This window comes from Euprymna scolopes, chromosome 30 (assembly GCF_053919585.1).
Source record: "Euprymna scolopes isolate OS-2025 chromosome 30, ASM5391958v1, whole genome shotgun sequence".
Lineage (NCBI taxonomy): Eukaryota > Metazoa > Mollusca > Cephalopoda > Sepiida > Sepiolidae > Euprymna > Euprymna scolopes.
This window is the reverse complement of record NC_136511.1, coordinates 82,236,886-82,261,067: the sequence shown is the minus strand read 5'-3', so window position 1 is coordinate 82,261,067 and position 24,182 is coordinate 82,236,886. Positions and strand designations below refer to the sequence as shown.

Here is a 24,182-nt window from a genome sequence, read left to right as displayed (position 1 = left end):
AATTCATGTTCCGACGTCATTTGCGCATGCATAGAGCCATCTTGTCATGAGAGGATGGTTTTTCGCTACCCCACCCTGTACAAAAATGGCTAGTTTAGGGTAAAGGAATTAATGTTTTGGGCCAGTTTTTCGATATTTGTCGGGCGAAGGTTCCAGCTTGAAAATGATACCTATCTAGCAAAAATCTGTGGCCTGTGTCGAAAGTTTTTGCGAGACATACAAACACACACACATTTTCACTTTTATATATATAGACTAGCGGGGGTTACCTGGCGTTGCCCGGGTGTTTGGGGTGTGTGTATGTAGGAGAGAGTGACCCTGTTTTAATATTATAAAAAAAACATGATGTTAAGAAAAATTGGAAAAACCAATACAAAGCAAAATAGCAAACAAACGTAAAAAAAAAAAAAATGTGTAAAAGAGGGAAAAAAGTTTAGGTAGAAAGACAGGCTCGAACCCAAAACATCGAGGCTAAGGCGGAAAAAAAAAATGTCCGACACGTTACTCCTACGCCAAAGAGACATACACTTAATAACGGATAAAATTAAACCTTTAAAAACACTTGCAGGTGGTTGAAACTAACGCAAACGTTTTCTAGGTCAAACATGACGTCATTGTTGTAGTAACAGGAGCAGAGAAAATGAAGGAATGATTTTTTCGGCACCTCTCCCTGTACAAAACTGATGATTTTAGGGTGAAGGAATTAATGTTTTTGGCCAATTTTTCGATATTTGCTGGGCGAAGGTTGGAACTTTAAAATGATACCTATCTGGCGATAACCTGTGACCCGTGTCGAAAGTTTTTGCGAGACATACAAACACACATACATACACACATTTTCGCTTTTATATATATAGATATCTCGTTAAACAGTATTGTTAATTCTTTATTTGTTATTGTTGTTCTCCATTTATTGTGAAGCATATATTGGTTAAATGCATGAAACCCATTCTTGACATAAGATAGGTAATCTGAGCGACCTTTTTTGAGCAGATCCACACAAATAAGATTTTTGGATTTCTAAAGGAAGATTAGACAAAAAAAATATAAATATTCCACCAGCTTTCAACAAATTATTCCCTTAAAAAGAATGCTAACAAAGTCTGATTTTTCTACCAGTGTAATAAAATGATGCACACAATGAACAGCATAGGTTGGAAAGATAGATGAAGACATCTCAACTCAAATGAGAAAATAATAAGAATTGAAATTCATTTAAATCCCACTGAGATTTCTCTCAGTGAGATTTAAAATAATTTGCAAATCACAACATTCCTTTCACCTAACGTTAATAATGGACAATGATGAATTCAATTGGGAATACTGAAATTAGGTGAAAACTTCTAGCTATTCTTTTTTATTGGAAATCGCTCCAGCCAAGACATGAAGCCACTTTATGTAAGGAGCTTTAAAAAAAAAAAAAAAAAAAAAGACTTCCAAGATCAAAAACTAGTCAACAATAAGTGTTATATGGATATATCTGACTTAGAAAATAGCAATTCTTCCCCCTTTGTCAGAAACATCACTTACGGAATATGAGGACTAAAGGACAAAATAAAGACTGACGAAAGTAAAAATAAAGACTGACGAAAGTAAACCAAAGGTCTACTTGAATGAATGAGGAAACAATTTGAATTTGTGGAAAAGTGGAGCAAAAATAACCAGTTATAAAATTGAATCAATCCATAAATTAAAAATATCATTTAAAAAATTGAACTCAAAAAGAGCTAACATAGAATGATGTAATTGTTATGTAAAACTCAAGAAAAACAAAAGGATGGATGGGGGTCTGATAAATGGAGCGAGGTACACATGTGGTCAATTTACCCAACCCTCTCAAAAAAAAAAAAAGAAATAAAAAGTAAAAAAGAGCATGGTATTGTTCAGTTATTCCGAATGTAAAATAATAAAAAAAGCATCATGTTTTATACAACTTTTCTGTATATATTTTTTTCTTCAAACGAAACAACTTTGCAACTAACAAAAGTATGAATTGGATTATCTCCCTTACATCCTAATAAATTTTATAATTCAGAACACTTAAAGAAACTTGTACAGTTTAATCAAGACATTAAGAAAATGAAAATATCGAAAAAAAAAAGGTTATATTGTACGTATTCGTTATGGAATGAAGTTCTCTGAAAAAAAAAATTCACTTAATTTAATCACGTAGTTTTTTTGTTTTTTTTACAGTGAATAAAACAATTTGTTATGATACTGAGCAAAAGGTCATGTTTCCATTTTTAGGAAGTAAAGCTAGTATTAAAGATGGGAAGGGAGAGTCAACGCTTTAAACTGAGTTATCTCCCCCGTGGCGTTTTCAAAAATTCAAAGATGTCTACCTTCATTGTGCTCTCATAAAAACGTGTTTTTCCGCTGTAAAAAAAAAAAACAAAAAAAAACTATTCAATCAAATTAAGTGAAATTTTTTTTGGAGATCTTCAGTCCAAAACGAATACGTACAATATAACCTTTTTTTGATATTTTCATTTTTTTAATGTCTTGATTAAACTGTACAAGTACCCAATCAAAATATTGCATAATGCTAGAAATTACAAAGAAAAATTATTATTATTTTTTTAAACATTTTAAATTAATCCACTCAAGTTGATATACCAGAAAATAAACCAAGCAAAAAGATGTAATAGGAACAATCTACACCCATGGATTAAATAAAAGATTTTGTTCGAAATTCTGAACAGATTTCAAAGTTTGACAAGGTGCATCTAAAAAAAGGTCCGCAAAGCAAGATAAAAAGCGTAGTCTTAATAATCCAAACAAAAAGAATTCATATTATTTTGATAATTCGGACTACTGTCCTCATGTTGAATGTTATTTTAGAATATTTTGATCGATGAACCCTCTGACATTCTTCAGGTGTATCTTGTCGAACTAGAGAATCTGCAAGAACTATGATGTAGCAGATAAAGTACTTGGTAAAATTCAATTGTAAGTTATTCTCTTCTGGAGGTTGAAAGTTTAATACAAGCGACACTCAAAATATAACTGCAAATTCTTAGGACTTCTACTTGGTTATGACTGATGGAACGAGAACATGTTATCTGTACAAATCAAAGAGCTCTATTCAAAATTCCATGCAAATTCTTGAGTTTGACAAAATACAACTGGAGAAGGTCAAAAGTTACATTGCCCGAAATGTAGTGAAAAAAAAACAAAGATGAGAACAGTAGTCCAAATAATATGAAATATCAATCCTCATCTCAAAAATGCAGCAACATGAAAAGAACTCAACTCACTCATCAGTGGTTCTGTTGTTGCTGTAGGTTTGTAGAAGCTCAGTTACTTCTTCGACTGAAATTTCATCGCTTTCTTTTTCTTCTTCTTGTCTTGGAAGCTTGACATGATTAATTTCTGCACTGAAAAACAAAGAAAAATTTTTAATAAGAGAAAAACATAGTTACAATCAGAACTGTGAGTGCATAACACAGAACCTCCGACTCTGACTCCTCTGTTTTGGGCAACTAATTTAGACTCTTCTCTATGTATTTACTTCTACATAGCAGCATTCCCCTGGTTGCATTAAGACAACTTTCACTCAGACATGCACCACATGTCGTACAGTACAAAACCGGCACTCACTCTAGCTTAGTTGAACCAGCTTCCTCCAAGGGAGGAAGTTTCATAGGAATACTAAATTCAGAAACAGTATCTAGTCGCTTGTATATCCTAGTCAGGAGAAATGACATTGGTTTTTGCATTTCCTGCAGGAAGGTGTCAGCCTCCTTCATACAGCACCTAGTATTCCCAAATGATCACCCATCTGGTATTGACCAGACTCAATGCTGCTTAACATCAGCAATCTAATAAGAATTGGAGTTATAACATGATTATGCTGCATATAATGCATCACATTTCATCGATGTAGTATTTGCTATGATAATAGTTTTTTTGGAGGGGGGGGGGTAACTAAATTATTTAACACATTTATTTTTTTTTAAAGGTAATTTTTAAATAAAATAATAAATTAATTTTAATAGTTCAAAACCATGAAACAATAACATGTTTATTTACAGAATGTTGTTTTTCAGAAACAACACAGCACTTTTTTTTCAATTTTAATTGAATAAGTTTAGCTTCAGTATAAACTCCTTATTTTTCTCTTTTACAGTGCAAATTTTCTAATGTTTTTGTAAAAAGCTCTAATTCATTTTTGACAGCCCATTTAACAGATCTTGCTTGCTAGGACCCCAGGCATGATGTCATTTTTTAGTGATTAGGCCTACTGTTATGTCACGGTTAAGCTGATGCAAGCAAAATTGAAAAACCTTGTCTAGAGCATTTTAAATCTTATAATAATCAACTGTGAACTTCCTGAGAAGTGGCATAAATGCATCTTTATGGCGCCTCTCATGAAAATCACAAATAACTGAACTCAAGAATATTTAATTTGTTTACCATAACTGGCCAATAAAAAATAAATCAGATGTGGAGTGTCAATCTTAAATCTGGAAATGGGATTTATAACCTGTGGTTCTGTGTCTTTTAGTCTTATGTTGTAAAGGAACAAACTAAATAAGTAAGTACATTTGTGTTTGTTTTATTTTTTGTCAAGAAAAAAAAATTAAAAGAATCGTTTTTGGAATCCAAAATTAAGTTTAAAATTTTTCTGATTCAGATAGAACAAAAATTTCCAATTTTTCTGATTCACAAATTTGATTGATCATCCCAATACTACATAATATATATATATATATATATATATATATATATTGATAATGATTGTAAAAGATTAATTGGCTTACAAGCAAAAATTTTTCCAACAAAGAACTTTGGACAAAACTTTTTTCCATAAAGATTAAAAAACTTCCAACATACACACACAAATACTATATATATATATATATATATATATATATATATATATATATATATAGAGAGAGAGAGAGAGAGATTTACTTCTTTTAGTTTTACACACAAAAGAAATATATATAATTTTCAAATGGCAGTAGCATGGTGAAAACCCTCCGCTTATCCATTCTCCATACATGTTATTTTTCTTTTTATAAAAATATATTGAACTAAATTTTTTTCTTATACCCATCTGTGAATTATTTCATGGAATTCTGTTTTTTGGATGACCTCAAAATATCTCCCAATAATGGGATGTCTTTGGATTCTTTATATCTGGATAATCCAATTTTACAAACACTTTTGGATTTTAACATCCTTGCATCTTCCATCGAACAGCCATTCATGTGGAAACATTTTTCATTTTTTTTCCCCATTCCGTCTGCTTTCCTGCTTTTTTTTTTTTTTTTAACTTTTAGCAAGTACGCTCTATCGCCCACTTGCAGTTTCATTAAATACTTTATAAGCAAAATCTGATTCTGCATTTTGTTATTTCCTCCCTTCTGATAAGAAGGAAAGTATTTCTTTCAAAACTCCACGGATTAAGGACAATCCACTTCTTTTGTGTCTCCTTTTTGGAAATTATATGTTTTTAACTTTTGTTAAAGTGGTTTTAACATGTTTTATCAACTCTTTGCTTATATATATATATATATATATATATATATAAAAATAAAACAGAGACACAAAGCATATTATTGTGGTTTACTGGAATCTATATATATATATATATAAAAGCGAAAATGTGTGTATGTTTGTTTGTGTGTATGTATGTTTGTGTGTCTGCTAAAAACTTTTGACAGACACAACAAAAATTCACAAACTTGGTCTCATATGGAAGCCCCACCTTCCGGACAACAAATATCGAAAAATTGGCCCAAAGTGACCATCAGAAGTGCGTCAACTGATCGATTTTCTGCAGGGGGGGGGGGCCCAAAAAAATGACATTTTAATGTTAAACATTACATATTTTTAAATCGATTTATAACTGCCCAAAAAAATACGGCCGCCAACTCTTCTACATAAAGTATACACGCGGCCGTTTATTTTGGGTCAACTTGTATTTAAAACCCGCTGAGTCATGTCAAGATCACGTGAGCAACCTCTAATGGCGGTCTTAATTTACAATTTAAAAATGTTGTTATCGGTAAAAAAAAATTAATTAAAGCTAAACTATGAACTTCTACGCTATGGCAACGTTACCAAAGTTATTACCACATTCAAAATAGTTAGACTCAATAGTTAAACGAAAAATAATAAGCCAAACATGTGAAGTAAAAAAAAAATACGCTTACAAAAAATATTAACGAACGTAGTTTTTAAAAATAAAAACAGCCAGATGCCATTTTCCAGTCTTTAGAGTAAGGCAGACGAAGGGAAAGAGAGAGAGAGAGATGTCTAGACAGATCCGACAGGGGGGAGGGTCAACAACGCATGCGTCAGATGACGTCATAACGTCGTGACCTGATTTACTTTAAATAGTTGATCAACCGAACAAACTTTATATACGCCGCTTTAGCGTAGGTAGTTAAGGGTTGGTTCATTATCTAAACGTTTTGGGTTCGAATCGTGGTGTGAGATGTCTTTTTTTTATTTTTTTTATTTTTTACATTTAAATATTGAACCCTGTATTATTTAAGCCATTTTTCACGTAACGTTCGTTCGTTTTTCTGTTTTAATTTGTGTTTTACCCCCCCCCCCGCTTAATTAAAACGTTGTTTTCTTTTCTTACTTCGCTTATAACAATGCTTACATCGTCATCGTCGTAACGCTTGACGACTTTCAAACATCTTTCACTTCTGGCTGGCCGATTGTATTTTCAAACTTCGCCTCAGGAATTCAGCTTCGATCCTACCCCCCCCCCCCTCCCTCCGGTTTCTTTTTTATTTAACATCACACACCCCTACAAACACCCGGGCAACGCCGGGTACCCCTCGCTAGTTAAATATAAATGATAATTATTTACAAACCTTTCTCGGTTTCCTTTGGATGACTGAGGCCGGGAAGGACCTTTAATAAAAATAAAAATGAATAAAACTATGAATAACAACAAAAATGTGATGTCTCAGGTTAGGGTTTAACTAATGGATAATGGATATACCATTCACTGGACAAAGCGGGGGAGGGCAGAGCGGTAGCTCTAGATATATCTAAGGCGTTTGACAGGGTATGGCATGAGGGTCTCCTCAGGAAGATTAGATCATATGGTATCACTGGTAGAATATTTAACATAATTAAATCCTTCTTAGATAAGAGAAAAATCCAGGTTGTCCTTGACGGTCGTACATCTAAACAATATGATATAAATGCGGGAGTGCCCCAGGGGTGTATCCTTGGACCTCTACTGTTCCTGATATTCATAAATTACCTCCCTGACAAAATTTCCTCTGAGATGGGTATATATGCTGATGACACCACACTCTATAACAGACACGACAGGAAAACAAATGAACACATATCTAAAGAAATGGCAGAAACACTAGAAGATGAACTCCAATCTGTAGTGGAATGGGGACAAAAATGGATGGTCACATTCAATGCTGCCAAGACTAAACTGGTTTCCTTCAATAATTACAAGAAACCTTCTCTACCACCAATAGCAATAATGGCCAACGACTCTTTATCTGAGAGTACGTCTTTCAAGCTCCTTGGCCAACGTTCACAGGAAACATGAGTTGGAACAATTACATCGAGGGCATTGCCAGGGCCGCTGCAAGGAAGGTGGGCTCTCTCTACCGTGCTAGAAAACTACTAACACCCGAAAGTATCCTGTACCTCTATAAGGCCATCATTCGCCCATGTATGGAGTATTGCTGTCATATTTGGGCTGGTGCATCGGCTACTAGTCTCTCGCTCCTTGACAAGGTTCAAAAGAGAATCGCAAATCTGATAAGCCCTGAACTGGTATCTAAGCTTCAGCCTCTTTCCCATCGACGAAACGTTGCATCCCTCTGCCTGTTCTACAAGTATTATAATGGTGAATGCTCTGATGAACTGCAAGCACTGTGAATACCCTCGACAGACCCGACAGGCTGCAAAATCCCACCCCCACACTGTAGAGATCCAGAGATGTGAAAGATCTTTCTACTCCAGTACTTTCTTCCCCAGAACCGCTAAACTTTGGAATTCCATTCCAGGTCCCTGCTTCCCCAACTGTACTGACGTGCAGAAGTTCAAGTTCAACGTGAACCAACATCTTGCTGCCCAAATCCCTAGATAGTACCCCATTAGTTGTTGCCCTGTTAGTAGCCCCTTACATCAAAGTGGCAATGTGCCTTGTATGGGGTGAAAATGTAATAATAAAAAAAAAAAAAAAAAAAAAAAGTGGATTTGAAAAATTGACAGTCATGATGAGTCATATAATAATAATAATAATAATGACTGGTAAAACCGTTCAGAAATTTCATGGTGTTTTCTACATCATCAATCTGCATAATTTACTGTTAATAATATTTTTTTTTTTAGTTTTTTTAATATTATTTTTTTTTTATAGTTTTTTTAATATTATTTTTTTTAATAGTTTTTTAATATTATTTTTTTTAATAGTTTTTTTTAATAATATTCTTGTTTAAATAGTAAATGCATTTATTTAACATTTAAGAAATTTTTTCCAAATGCATATTCTGTTTTCTTAGGGTAAAAATGATTGTCAATTACATATTCTTCAAATCAATAAGACAGATGTCGCTTTTTAAAATGTATTTGTTTTAAAATTGTACTGTTCTAGTTAATGGGGCAGTATAATTTGATTCTGCAATAATTCATTTTCAAATGGTCCGAGTCAGAATTTCTTACCTCATTAATCACCAATCATCTTTGTTAATCAGACAATGTCATTCTTTTAAAAATAAAAAAAAATGCATGTGTAGTACATCGGAGAATGTACAATTTCCAGGGAAATGAACAATGCATAAGTTATGATGTGTTTGGTGATGGAGATGAAGACATCCGGTTTAATTTTAGAAAATTTGGAAAAGTATGAAGGTTTTCAAGCAAATGTTCTCAACCTGCGGTGCTCACACCCCCTGGGAGTATGAAATAATATTCCAGGGATGCAAGAAAAGTTTACATGAAAAAATAGGATATTCTTTTATATTTATTTTTGTTTTCTTTTGCAATATAGTCACTTCTTGCTTTCATTTCAGGGTTAAGTATTGTTAAGTGGTCATTAAATGGCTGAATAGATTTAATCCAACCATGTATTTAACCATGAGTTCAGAATGTCTTTAAGTTTAGGACCTAAACTGAACATGTTTGTTAACAGTATTAAACACCTTCAGGCATTAGCTATTTCAGTACTGCCTGGCAACTGGTGATTTTTTAGAATAATAAAATATTAGTCGAAACTTGAAAAATTTATCCTTGAACACAATACAAATTTTAGGGGGTGCAGGGTTTGAAGGAAATTTCTTGAGGAGTACGAACCATAAAAAAAGGTTGGGAATCCGGTGCTCAAAACGTGGATTCCATGAATAAAGCTTCTTTCTTAGAATTGCACGCCTGTGGAACTCTGTTCCCTCTGCCTGCTTCCCACCTGACTACAACTTGGATGTCTTCAAGTCCAACGTTAACAAATTCCTGGTGAACCGCCCCCTTAAGTAAACACTTCATCAAATCTCCACACTAATGTACTGTACTTGCAATAACCCTTATCCCTGAGTGGCTTCCGGGCCTTGATAATTGGTGACCACCGTGTAAAAAAAAAAAAAAAAGAATCCGACTGTTTTAAAGGATGCAGTGTCTCAGTAGGAAACAACTGATGCAGACAGTTGCTTCCGTGCTTCAACAATTCTGACCTTGAAAAAAATGTTTCCTAAATCATAGGAGCTGTAGTGTTTTCTCACTTTGTATGCATGTCCACATATGATAAACACATGTTGGTTAAAGAATTTAAATAGTATAGTGATACTGATAAATTGATTGATCTGACTCATTAGCATAAGTGCAAGTGAGAGCCTATATAAAACCTCCACTAAGGATAACAAAAGAAAGAGTTTGACTAGCAACTAACCAATGCGAATCTTTCACTTCACAACAAGCAGTATATAGATAGATAACACTGATAGGTATATTTGTTGATGACATCACACTCTATAACAGGTATAAGGGAAAAACTAATGTACGCAGATCCTAAGCAAAGGCTGAAACCTAAAATAAAATGACCTCCAATATGTAGTGGAATGGAGACGAAAATAAATGTTAATATTTAATGCGACTAAAACTCATCTCCTTTTTCTTTAACAATTACAAGAAACCTTCTCATGCCATGACTAATAACACTTTATTGTTCAAACTCCTTAGCTTAACATTCACGGGCAACATGAATTGAAGCAAATACATAGAAGACATTGCCAAGACTGCTGCAAAGAAGATGGGCTCTCTTTCTACTATGGTAGAAAAGTATACATACCTAACAGTATCTGGTATCTCTGTAAAGTTATGCATGGAGTATTGTTGCCACATCTGGACTGGTGCATCTACCACCAGTCTCTCACTCTTAGACAGGGTCCAACAAAAGAGTCTTCAATCTAATAGGTCCCGCACTAGCAACTAAGGTCCAACCCCTGTCCCATCGACACAATGTTGCACCCCTCTGCCTGTTTTACAAGTAATTTAATGGAATATGTTTGGATGAACTCATTGCACTTTTACCCCCACCCTCATCGACATAAATATCCTGACTAATCCAACAAGCAGCAAAATCCCACCACTTCACTCTAAAGTTTTCTAGATATCTGAAAGCCTTCTACACTAATAGTTTCTTTTCTCAGACTGATAGACTTTGGAATTCCCTCCCTCTTTCTGGCTTCCCTGTGAACTAATATGCAGAAATTTGAATGTAACGCGAACACAGATTTTGCTGCTCAACTCCCTATGTAGTTCCCCTGTAGTCATGGTCCCATACAGTAGCTCCTTACATCCAAATGACAATATATCTTGTTTGTGATGAATAAGAGGGAAAAACATTGCTTAATGCTATGTTCTTTTAAAATACAGAATGTTTTTTAAGCTGAGATGTTTTGTTTAAAACATAATGAAACAGTATTTTTTTTGTGGACTGTTCTCCTCATCTTTAAAGTTGTTGCTTCACGTTTCACAGCAAAAAAGAAACAAAAAAAAAACTTAAATCATAAAGCTTCATTTCAAAGGATTCCAAAAAATAAAATAATATATGATAAATAGTATTCGATATGGACCCAACAATGGGAGACCAGATAAGAACACAAAATTGGATTTATAAAACCATAAAATCCAACCTTGATCACCTATGGCGCAGTGGCTATAGGCGTTGAGTCTCTATGGATCCAGGTGAGCATTGTTTGAAAATAGCGGTTTCAATCCTACCCAAAACATCTTAGAGGATTAGTTGGCCAAAACGTGGTTAGACAACAACAACTATGGAAGGCAGTAATTACTGGGGATAAAGTTACAAGACTAGGCATTCATATTCCATCGTGCTTAACGACCTGAAAAAGACCAGAGGATGAGTTGGCCGAAATGCGGTAAAACAACTATGAAGATGAGGGTAAAAGCTCGCAAAAAAAAATTAAAATAAAATAAATACTCAAATTATGATGCCTCATTTCAAAGGATTGCAAAAAATAAAAATAATATACAATAATAAAGCAGTTGAAAATGTGGTACTCATGCACTTATTGATCCATGCCGAAATAATAACGTTAATATTTAAAAAGCCATTCTTAACATGGGGAGGGCAGGGTGTTTTGTACTTATTCTGTACTTTAATCTTACAATTGAATAAAAAACATATAAAACTTTAATTAAACTTGGAAATACGATTTAAAAAATAGCGCATATCAGTAAATGCATTAGCACCGAAAATGTTTACCTTTTTTGTCATTTGAAGAAGGGTTCTTTGCAGGCCGGACCGCAACATGTTTACGTGCAATTTTACGAGGAGGTGTAACTTTCGTTGTTCTATTTGTCTTTAATGCAGGATTTTCAGCTGCTGTAGTCAGCTGTTGGTTTGAATCTGTTGGATCTATTTCTGACAAATAAAAATCTGTGATGGTACTTTTATCCTCTTGTAGTAGTGGTGGTGGCGGCGGCGACGGCGGCGGCCCTTCCTCTGTTGTTGTTGTTGTTGGTGGTGGTGGTTGTGGTGAGTTGTACGGTGGTGGTTCAATGGAGAATGTTAAATTTTGTGGTCCATCATCATCATCATCTGTTTTAACTGGACTAAGCTGCAAATCTATTACAGAAACAGAACAGGAATATTTGTACTTATACAGAATAATAACCATGCTATTGTTAGAATTTTCTGGAAGGTGATGAAACACTGATCCAATGAAATTGCAGCAGTCAACATCACTTGAGGAAACAGTTATTTGCTATTGGGGTTTATTATATATATACTAGCAAAAGTACCAGTCGTTGATTGGGTTCAAAAACAGCCTACAGAAAATGAACTCTGATTTATGAAAGTATGATAGGTTATGAAAAGGAAGGGTTGTAAAGAGATAGCTTCGAATTCGGGGGTATCAAAACCAAAGCAAAATATGATGAAAGTAAAAATAAAATAGATAAACCCCATAATTTATTTACCATACCTGTTCACACTGAAACACTTATCACAATATTCTGTGGATCTATATTAAAAAACCTTGTTAAACTTTGTGACATATTTCCATTCTATGGAGGTCAGGCGCGAACGAACATCCCATAATTTTATTATACCATATTTCTTCAAACTGAAACATAATTATCAAAGTATACTTACACAGATAGATATGAAAAGTCTTTATTAAAGTTTGTACCTATTTCCATTCTATGGAGGCCAGGCACGAACACAGACCCCACAATTTTATCATACCATCCCTATTTAAGTTAAAACATACTTATCAAAGTATTATGTACATCTATATCAAAAACACTTGTAAACGTTTTTTTTAAATTTTTAAATTTTTTATTTCCATACTTTGTGGACCAGGTGCATATGCAGACCCCACAATTTTAATGAATCATCATTATGCCAGATCAAACATATCCATTCCTGTGACTCAATACATATTCTATCATTACATGTGATTAGTTTTCTATAATAGTCAACCATATAGGAGCCTATTCGTGACCAGACACACACACAGACGTTCAGCTTTATATTATAGAAGATATATATAACTAAATATTTACCTTGATTTGAACAAAAAAAAACACAAATCTTTTTAATGATTTTTTTTGTTCAAATCAAGGTAGATATTTATTTTTTTTTAAATAAACCATCAATAGCAAATAAATGTCCATATAAAAAACAAAAACTTGTTTTTTTTATCAGTTGTTTGTTATTCAAAAAATAAATATTTATTCATAAAACTTACCTTAAAATGAGTATTTTTTTCTTGATTTGAAATTTAATTTTTTTGTAGTTTCATAAAAATTGTCCAATAATTATTCATTATATTTTCTTTATAACAACAAAAAGAATATTGTTTTCATTTTAAATTAATTTTCATTGTATTATCTTCATAATAACAGCACTAATTTATTTTTCATTGAAATAATTGGCCAAAGTTTGCATTATAAATAAAAAAAAAGCACAAAACTTTTGTTTTAAACCTTTCAGCATTTTAAGTAAACTGCCTGGAAAATTCCAACGATAGTGCAATCCTTATTCTGTGTAAGTACTGGAATATTATCCACAATAGCTGCTAAAACAATTAGAAACCAATTTGTTTCCTCATCACTTATGTTTGGTTGTTCTATCCTTTGATAATGCAGCGTTTTCAAGCGCTTATCCAGTTTTACTTCAATATTCAAAAAATTATTTTTGCACAATAAATTTATTATGTACCTACCTGTTGGGCTAAAAAAAAAAAGACTGTACACCAAAATTTATGCAAATTATTCCAGTATTTTTGTTTGGTGCTGGTGCAGTATAATGAAATTTCAGGAAAAACACTATCACATACTTATGTGTTGTGTCGAAAACAGTATAAATTAAAAAAATTATGGAAAATTATCCAGTAGAAGATGTGTTAGATTTATTATTTACAAAAAATCATAGACACTAGCAGTCGGACATTTTTTATATTTTCAATGGCAGATTTCAAGTAAAGCAAGGGAGATGTCAGTTTGCCATACGGAAGTAGTCACACAACTCTTCCATACTAAAACATATGATAAAACTTGTTAATTCAATAAATTCGATTTTTACTTGTAATTTTTTTCTACTGGATTATTTAAAAAAAATTTTGTGATATATATATTTATAAAGTTGAGTTTTTTCTTCTTGCTCTGACATTAATATTAAAAGCCTATTTTTTCTATTTAAAAATTATTAAAATGAACTTCATAATATACTCACAGTCATGGATATGCAAGCAATTTTATGAAGGTTAACTAATTTGTGTATTCCTTTGAAAAACAAGCGTTCATTAATTATTCATTTTTTATGGTTTCTTATAGTGTTGTGCCGATGAATCGGAATCGGGAATCGGTTAAATCGGTAATTTTCGGGGAATCGGAATCGGAAAAATTTGTGTATAATTTCCGATTCCAAAATCGATTCTTTGAATATTTTTCAAAAGTTAATTTTCAATTGCTTGTACCGATTATAAATATTTATTTCTTTTAAACTATTAGTAAAACTAAACTCTATAGATCTACGTACTCGTTATAGAATGAAGTTCTCATAACAAAATCACATAATTTCATTAAATAGTTTTTATTTTACGCTTCCTTGACTAATTATCGCAGTTTTTTTAGGAAGATTCCGAATTTCCCAAATCGTTTTTACGGCATAAAATAAAAACTATTTGATGAAATTACGTGATTTTTTTATGAGAACTTAATTCCATAACGAGTACGTAGAATATATATATTTTTTTATTTTTCGTTTTTTAACATAGTGTAAACTGCACAAGCACCCTTTTTTAATACGTGAAGACAGTTTAGAGCTTCATCCTAGATCTAAAAATAATTTGGTTTTTAGTGGGTTTACAAATATCGTCCAAAAGTAGAATTTCAATGAGGGGGGACTTTTAAATGTAAATATAATTTCTTTTTCAATCTGAAAAATTTCTAAATGTTTTCTCTTTATCTATTTTATCCAGACTTTGATAAATTCATTGTGAGATATTCATGTATATTTTTAACTTTTCCGAAACCCGAGAAAAATGCGACGGTGTCAGACAATGTGGCTCCAGGAAAATAAAATAAAACTCTATTCGTTTGAAATCTTTTCATATTAAACTCCTTGAGAAATTTGGCAAGTGGGTGTGAAAAAGTATTGTTGTCGAAACCAACGGCATCGAAGGTGTTAATTACCCCATAATACTTTCAACTCAACTTTTGAGTGAGATTGGCGGGCTTCAGCGAGGCCTCCGTGATATATCTCACGGAGGCCTCGGCTTCAGACGGCATTGGCGCCGTCGTAGCAATCCTTAAGTATAAACATAAACAATACCGGCAGAATCAAAGAAAATCACACTGGAAGCATATTTCAAATTAAATCAAAGGCCAAGCCTTTTCACAATTTTGCCCATTCCTTGTTGGTCCCCCCGATTTATCGGAGAGGGACTATAGTTTTCAGTGGCGTTCGTCCGTTCGTTCGTCCGTCCGGATGATTCCCGGATAACCGTCCATTACTTTTTTCTGAAATTTTGCCACAAGTTGTACTCCAATACGTAGATGTGCACAACATCGAGTTTTTTTTAAAAAAAACTCTCGTTGCTCCCCCAGGGGCTGAAAAGGGGTCAAAAATGCCCAAAATGGCAAAAATGACACTTTTGGCCCCATAACTTTTTTCCCGTCCATTAGATTTTACTGAAACTTGTCCAAAATGTGAAGGCAATTGTTGCAAATGTAAATTCAGTATCGCTGACCCTGGCAAAACTCTGGTTTGCGCCCCCCGGGAACTTTTAGGGCTAAAAACCACCCCTTTTTTAGGCTTTTTTTTTCATATTTGTCTAAACACTCATGATTATAAAATATATATATATATATATATAAAACGATTAGGAATTTAAAATAGACGGTCAGTTTCACAAATAAATATAACGTAACATGAGCTGTAGTGTGTTACCAATTTTAAATTATGTGCACTTATTGGGGATAGGGTGTCTACTTTTTAAGCGATTACACATGGTTTTACAACGTTGCAAACCGAACTTAATTTAGTGGGAAACACTTTAGTTAATATCCATAAAGAATTAGGATGGCCAGAAATGATGATCATTTTACGTTAAATTTATATTCGAAACTGATCTTACACTCTAAATTCTAAATGATCGCTTTTCTTTCCGCCAATTAAAAAATGTTCTAACACGTAATCTATAAAAGTAATATTTCATTTTGGAATAGGGATTTAGCTGCGAGAGAAAGCACAGAAAGCTCACGCAATCTCACGTTAAAAATGGTTTTCATAATAGTAATATTATTATTTAGAAATTCGTTCGTAACAATGAGATGTGGCTTTGCTAAGTGGCGTAGTTAAATATATTGTTCTTACATCGTTTTCTTATTTTGCCTACCAATCTTCGAATATTTTCCACTATTCATGTAAGTAGCATGTTATACAGTAAATACGAACTGGTACAATATAGCTTTGTTTTAACATCAAAATAAATGTTTTGTTGTGTTACAATTTTTAATCAATTACAAGGCAAACATTTGAGATAAAATATACGCGGACATTAACCAGGGGTTTATGTAATAATTTGAAAATTTACGAAAAAACAAACAAAAAAAATCTCTAATTAAATATGTATAAATTTTACAAGAATCGGAATCGGGAATCGGATCGGAATCGGAAATTTTGAACGGAATCGGAATCGGGAAAAATTTTGGCATCATCCCATCACTAGTTTCTTATTAGATAATTGGTTTCATTTAAGTATTATGCTTAATTCTTTTTATGCATAGCTTCAACAGTGTTCATAATTGCATATAATTTAGGATGCAAACCATCTAGTTCATGGATATGTTATATATGTATATATATATATATATATATATATATATATATATATATATATATATATATATATAGTGACCTTATTGGTGTGTGCGTGTGTTTGAAATGTCTATCAGACTCCTTTCTGAATATTTGACTTACAGACTTGAAACTTGATATATAGGTTATTTAGACCTCAGAAACACTTTCAATTTAGTTCTTAGTATGTAAAAATGGCTGCTAAGGAGCCAAAATTAAAAAAAAAAGTTAATCTTGTAAACTGATTAACTTTTGAGTATGCATACAGTTTTAACTTGAAGTCGCTTAATTTTTAACCCTTTTTATCCATCTGGTGATAACTCAGATGATAATGACATGCGAAATACCATGCACTGGGTAAGGTGAGTGAAGCCAGGACTGTAGCCCTCAATATATCCAAGGCCTTTGAAAAAGTCTGGAATGAAGGGCTGCTAATGAAAATCAAATCATATGGCATAACTGGACGAATACTAAATATAATTAGATCTTTCTTAGACAATAGGATCATCCAGGTTGTCATTGATGGACATTCATCCAAGCAGTATAACATTAATGCGGGAGTGTGTCAGGGATCAATCTTTGGAATACTATTGTTCCTGTTATTCATCAATGACTTCCCTGATAATATTGAGTCTGAGATGGGTATATTTGCTGATGATACAATGCTCTGTAACATGTATGAGGGAAGAACGGATGTACACAAATCCAAGACAATGGCTGAATCAATAGAAAATGACCTCCAGGCCATAGTTGAATGGGGACGTCAATGGATGGTGACATTTAATACTAGTAAGACTAAGCTGCTCTCCTTTAACAATTACAAGAAACCTCTCCAACAACTGATATTAATGACAAATAACACCCTACCTGAGAATTCTTCCTTCAAACTCCTTAGCTTAACATTCACAGGAAAAATGAACTAAAATAAATACATTGAGGACATTGCAAAGGTTGCTGCAAGGAAGGTGGGCTCCCTTTATCGTGCTAGACAACTGCTCACACCTGAGAGTATCCTGTGCATCTATAAGGCCACCATTCGCCCATGTATGAAGTATTGTTGCCACATCTAGGCTGGTGCATTTTTCTCTTCTTTAGTCTCTTCTTCTTGGATAGGGTCCAAAAAAGGGTCTGCAATCTAATAGGTTCCACTTTGTCAACGAGGCTCCAACCCCTGTCCCATCACCGCAATGTTGCATCCCTGTGCCTGTTTTACAAGTACTTTAATGGAATGTGCTAGATGTCAGAAAGTTTTCTACTCAAATAGTTTCTTCCCTAGAACAGCTAGACCTTGGAATTCCCTTTCTACTGCCTGCTTCCCAAACTGTACTGATATGCAGAAGTTCAAATGCAATGTAAACGAACATCTTGTTAATCTTTCTTAGGCATCATCCCAATTAGTAGCCCCTTACGTCCAAGTGGCGATATGCCTTGTTTGGGGTGAAGATGAGTAAAAATAAAAGTAAAAAAATAAATAACAACTATAGCTGGAGTGCTAAATGTTTTGGTTTCGATTCCAGCTGATGGTGCCAAAATTTTGTTTTTTTAAACTTTTGAATTCAATACTATATATTAGGTACAATATAATATTCAATAAAGAATTGGCTCTGTAATAATACAAAATCTGCATGAATTAAAGCAAGGCTAGGCACTCTCTGCTAATATTTAATCAGCTCAATATGCTATATGCAAATACTACTCATTGTTAGTCATCCCGAGCTGAGTATTGCTTGCTTTATGTTCCACTGATCATAGAAATCCACTGTGTAACTCTCCTGTGTTTATACAATAATTTTGTACTTCAGAGTAATAAAATCTACAGCTCATCATAACATGTTTTCAGTTTCTCCCTATTCAATCTCTCCATAGTAATCACAAGTGCCAGTGTAACAATAAATCGTCTAATTTATTACCAACCAAGCAATCATGTTTCAGTATAATTAAACAACAACATAATAAGCACATGTATATTACATAACCAAGTATATGTACATTATATAACTGAGCACACATACACATTACATAACAAAGCACACAATATTTTACATAACTGAACACATACTTATTACATAAATACATACACATACATTACATACCTGAGCATACACACACACACACATTACATTAACAAGTTGTATATATTGCACACCAGCACATGCCTAAGTACATGTATCTTACATAATAATGCACATCCCCATTACATGACCAAAACCATGCATATTATATAAGTTAACACATGCACTTTACATAAAAAACTATAATAGGTATATTATATAAATACCGATGCATGACAAAGTATACATTGTAATACACAATTTTGTTTAAAAAAAAAAAAAATAAATATGGTAGTAGGCAGGTAGGCTCGGACCTGTAACATGAAGGAGGGAAAAAAAATGTAACGTATGTAGCTGATGTGTCCATGGCGAAACCAGAAGTCGAGAACATTGAAATTAAGTGTAGTCAATCTAATGGAGATGATGACTTGCAAAAATGTTGACGAAAAAAGCGACCCCTTCCTGTAAAAAACGGGTGAGTTGAGGGTGAAGGAATAAATATTTTTGGCCAATTTTTCGATATTTGTCATCTGAGAGCTTCAAAATGATACCAATCTCATGAGGATCCGTTGTGTGTATCAAATGTTTTTGGCAGACATACACACACAGATTTTTATATAATAGACTACACAAAATTTAGCAGAAGTAGCAGGAAGACATGCGTGCATGCAGTATGCATCAAGTGTTCTAATTGCCCATGTATCATTACATGAGTTTGGACGTGTATGTGTTATTCAACCAAACGCATATCAATCACAACGTGAGTGATTAAACAGCAAATAGATGGATGTATTTCTATGCATGTTTGGACATGCCTGTGTTAGCCAACCAAACCATATACAAATCACTATGTGAGTGATTACATGCTAGTAAGCAAGAAAATAGATCTTAATCATGTACCTGCTACAAATTAATGCAAATAATCCAGAGTAGTGAAAATAACATACCAGTTTCTGGATCCGGTTCTTTAAGGTTTTCAGAATCCATAAAGTCTTGCCATGAAGCTTTTAGACTACCCTCCGTTGAACTTTCACTGTCAAAAAGAAAAGAAATTAAAAAAAATATTGTTAACTTATTGGACATGTGTAAATTACCCAGTGTCATTATTTCCATTTAATGCATGTAAAGATTTTTTTTTTTATTGTCAGTTTATCTCATCTTTTAATCATCTATTATATAAAGAGGGCCTGTTTGTGTGTGTGTTTACTTGCTAAAAACTTTTATCATTTACATTTAACCAGGTTGAAACTGGTACCATCTGAAAGAGCAATGGTCCGGATGCATAATATGTGAAAATTAGAAAAAAAGATTCATTCTGTGGCAAGCAACTGGACCACTTTTTGGAAGGGGGTGGGGTCTGTTTTTGTGTCACTTTTTTCGCAAGTCACACATGCGTATCAAACTAAAACTATGTTTAAAATACTTATTTTGCAATGTCATGATGTCATAAGCACTCCTGGCTGTGTGGGCAAAAATGGTTTCCCCCGTAAGTTTTTCCCTCCTTCTCCTCTTTTGCATTTCACATTCAAGCCCGGACATCATGATTCATTTTTTTTTTCAATCGCACAGACACACAGGCACATTTTGATTGAAAGAAAAGTTTTGATTCATTTATTTATTCATTTTATTTTATTTTTTTATTTTTTAGAGGGCTGGGTCCAGTGCACTGTCAAGTAGTCAATATCCAGAGAATAGTTTCTTCTCTTCATATCCCTTCTGCTGAAATATCTGTTGGGGAGGTTGTCACATACTTCTTTTCTTTTCGATGACATTTTTGTCCTTTTAACTTTTAAGTGGGGGTATCGACCTTGCCCATGATGGAGTTGACATATAATAAAAAACTGATCAATATCCTTAGTACAGCAGGTCAGTTCAAATGGAACTTCATGTGGATCCGAGCAACACTGGGTATCCATGCTAGTCTATTATAAAGTTAAGCTATTTCTAGTACTTACAGTAAGATTGAAAGGCCACTTTTCTATTCACAATGATATTTAATTCCTTTTCATCAGAGGAAGATGTGGCGTAAAGCCAGGAAGATGGAAAATAGTTAAAGCCAGCACACAAGAATGTGTATATACTCCCACCCACAAAAACAGTCATGGACAGATCCTTGCGCATTCCTTGGTAGGGTCACCTTTTAATGTGTAAACAAAAAACAAAGATGAAAACAAATAAAAACAAAGCTCACCCCTTTTGAAATGGCGGAAGATTTTTGATGCCATTCACAAGTTGGTCAATTTCGTCTTGACTACCAAGAAAAACATCTGTGTAAATAAAAACAAAAACATTGAATTAAAATCTACTATCTAAATATTAGACATAGCCGTGCCTCATTGGGCCACAACAACTACCATTATTTATTCTATGATTTCATTCAAAAAACTCATACAGTAACATATATGTTAAGATAGATTATTGCATCATTAAAAAAATAAGTCAAGTCTCTTTACTTTAATTATTATACCGAAACATTACTATTATTATTATATAAAAATAATAGTAGTCCACCCAGCCTTACCCAGTTGTAATATATGCATAAATATTATATTTTAATTCATGCAGATTTCATATTTTTATTATAGAGCCAATTTTCAATTGATTATTATATTGTTATAGTAATGAAGTTATAAAAAAATATAATTTGGGTGCAATCAGCTATAATCAAAACCAAAACATTTAGCATTCCAGCCTTAGTTGTTATTTAATGCTCCTGCATCATTACCATTTGAGCTATTGGGAGATAGATAAGGAATAAGACGTTTGAGTTGAGTTGAATTTGTTTTTGTTTGATAGCATTTCAATCTCTGGGTGTCATTTTCTTTTAAATTTCTTGAAAAGTTTCTTTTCAAAAGTAAAATGTTTTCAATTTTTTGAAGAAAATGTTGCCAATTTCTTGAAAAAAATGTTGCCAATTTCTTGAAAAAATGTTGCCAATTACTTGAAAAAATGTTGTCAATTTCTTGAAAAAAATGTTGTCAATTTCTTGAAAAAATTGTCAATTTCTTGAAAAAATTGTTGTCAATTTCTTGACAGAATGTGGTCAATTTCTTGAAAAAAATGTGGTCAATTTTTTGAAAGAATGTGGTCAATTTCTTAAAAGAATGTGGTCAATTTCTTGAAAAATGTTGTCAATTTCTTGAAAGAATGTGGTCAATTTCTTGAGAAATGTTGTCAATTTCTTGAAAAATGTTAATTTCTTGAAAAATGTTGTTAATTTCTTGAAAAATGTTGTCAATTTCTTGAAAAAAATGTTGTCAATTTCTTGAAAAAATGTTGTCAATTTCTGGAAAAAAATGTTGTCAATTTCTGGAAAAAAATGTTGTCAATTTCTTGAAAAAAATGTTGTCAATTTCTTGAAAAAATGTTGTCAATTTCTTGAAAAAAATGTCAATTTCTTGAAAAATGTTATCAAGTTCTTGACAAAATGTCAATTTCTGGAAAAGTTTTTTTTTTTTTTCAAAAATAAAATGTTGTCAATTTCTTGAAAAGTTTATTTTTAAAAGTAAAATGAAAAGTTTTATGTTTCAAATTATTTAAGTCAGAAAGCCAGTATTTTCAGACAGCCTGATCTGGTAGCACCAGTTACATAGATATTTGGGATGTGTGCAGACACACCTAACTAAATTACATGACGATGCTGACAAAAGAGTCATTTATTCTTTGAATGTTCACAGAGACATTAAGAAATATTAGATAGTGATCATAAAAATACCACTAAGTTAAAATATACTTGTTTAAATACTAAATCCACAACCTAATGGGTCACAACCACCACTATTCTACTTTGATTTCATTTGTAAATTCATAAACTATGACATATCTCTTTCAAAACTAAAAGTCTTTTATTTCTATATTATTATCTTAATTATAAAACTGTGGACCATTTGGGAATCCTTGCTTGAATCATATATATATATATATATATATATATATATATATATATATATATATATATATATATATATATGTATATCTGATATAAGCAAATAAATTTGTCTATTTAAAAAAAATGCGTTTTTAGCCTTCAAAACGTATTAATTTATATATGTAATTATTTTCAATTACCATACAACACTTCAAATGTAGATAAAAAAAAAGATTTTCTTTCATTTTATATATATATATATATATATATATATATATATATATATATATATATATATATAGTGTTATAATGGAATAAATCCAGAGGAAATCCGGGTATGAGAGCTCAATGTGGTAAACAGAGCAATAAGATAAAAATTATAACACGGAAATTACATAATTGTCGATGCAATAATTTATTTCAACCTTATGGTATTTTCAAGCATCTAAATCAGACAATTACATTTTTGATACTGAAAAAGAAAAGAAAAGATCGGGCTTCGACCCTCAAAAAACCAAAGGTGGTGGTAGTAGCAATCCACTTAATACATTTATAGAGAGGGTGGTAGGGATTTAAAAAAATAAAAATTAAAAATAACAAATAAAAATATTAGATTAGACACTTATAAGCGGCAGCTCGATGTAACCATAGATACACACACACACACACACACACACACACACACACACGCAACACATACACATACACCTACACCCACATACACGCCTCTAAGATGTACGTTCTGACATGTAAATGCCTTGACACGCGTTTACTAACCTAGGAAGAAGGGGCGAAAGTATACGGATATATAGTGAAAGAAATAGAACAGCGCGTAATGGAAAAAAGAAGAAAAAAAAAAGAAGAAAAAAAGAGGAAGAAAAGAAGAGGATACAGTGATCTAATCTTAACTGTCATATTAGTCTAGAAACTCTGAGAAAAGTAAGGGAAATAAACTGGATGTTTGTACACGCGTCCTATAGTTAATTGAGTCATGGAAAGTAGGTCTATTAAAAGATAAATAAATTAATAAAAAAATAAATAAAAAAATAAATAAATAAAAATAAGAAAATAAAAATAAAAAGAATATTATATATAAAGTTTTAAAACTATCTGTATGTTATTATGTAAAAATTAGTTAGAAATAAATATTATCTTATAATTCATTTAAATATTGTATTTGTAATATAATACTATGAATTTAAAAATTGAGTCTTATGTATTTAATATTTTATATATTTTCATGTAAATAATTTTATTGGTGATTATAGCGGTCGTTGTAATTAATATTTCAATTCTTAATTGATTAAGAAGTGGGAAATTGTAATATTGATCGCCCCCAATTCGATAGGACGTATCTAGTTTCGGTTAATATATACTTTTATTCACTCCGTACAACAAAATTATTCTCATGCACGCATAAAGAAATAAGTAAAATAATTAT

At 32.5% G+C, this 24,182-nt stretch overlaps 1 protein-coding gene across 2 annotated transcripts in view; it reads right to left on the bottom strand.

The window, feature by feature from the left end:
• Positions 1-24,182, bottom strand: part of LOC145254858 (centrosomal protein of 95 kDa-like) — a 100,284-nt gene that overhangs the window by 59,323 nt on the left and 16,779 nt on the right. For both annotated transcript variants that reach the window (XM_080113713.1, XM_080113712.1), the window contains exons 5-9: positions 21,065-21,140; positions 19,821-19,906; positions 11,720-12,082; positions 6,840-6,879; positions 3,258-3,377 (exon numbers count right to left, since the gene is read on the bottom strand). In XM_080113713.1, the coding sequence (XP_079969839.1) occupies positions 3,258-3,377; positions 6,840-6,879; positions 11,720-12,082; positions 19,821-19,906; positions 21,065-21,140 (685 nt within the window). The remainder of the gene's footprint in view (positions 1-3,257; positions 3,378-6,839; positions 6,880-11,719; positions 12,083-19,820; positions 19,907-21,064; positions 21,141-24,182) is intronic.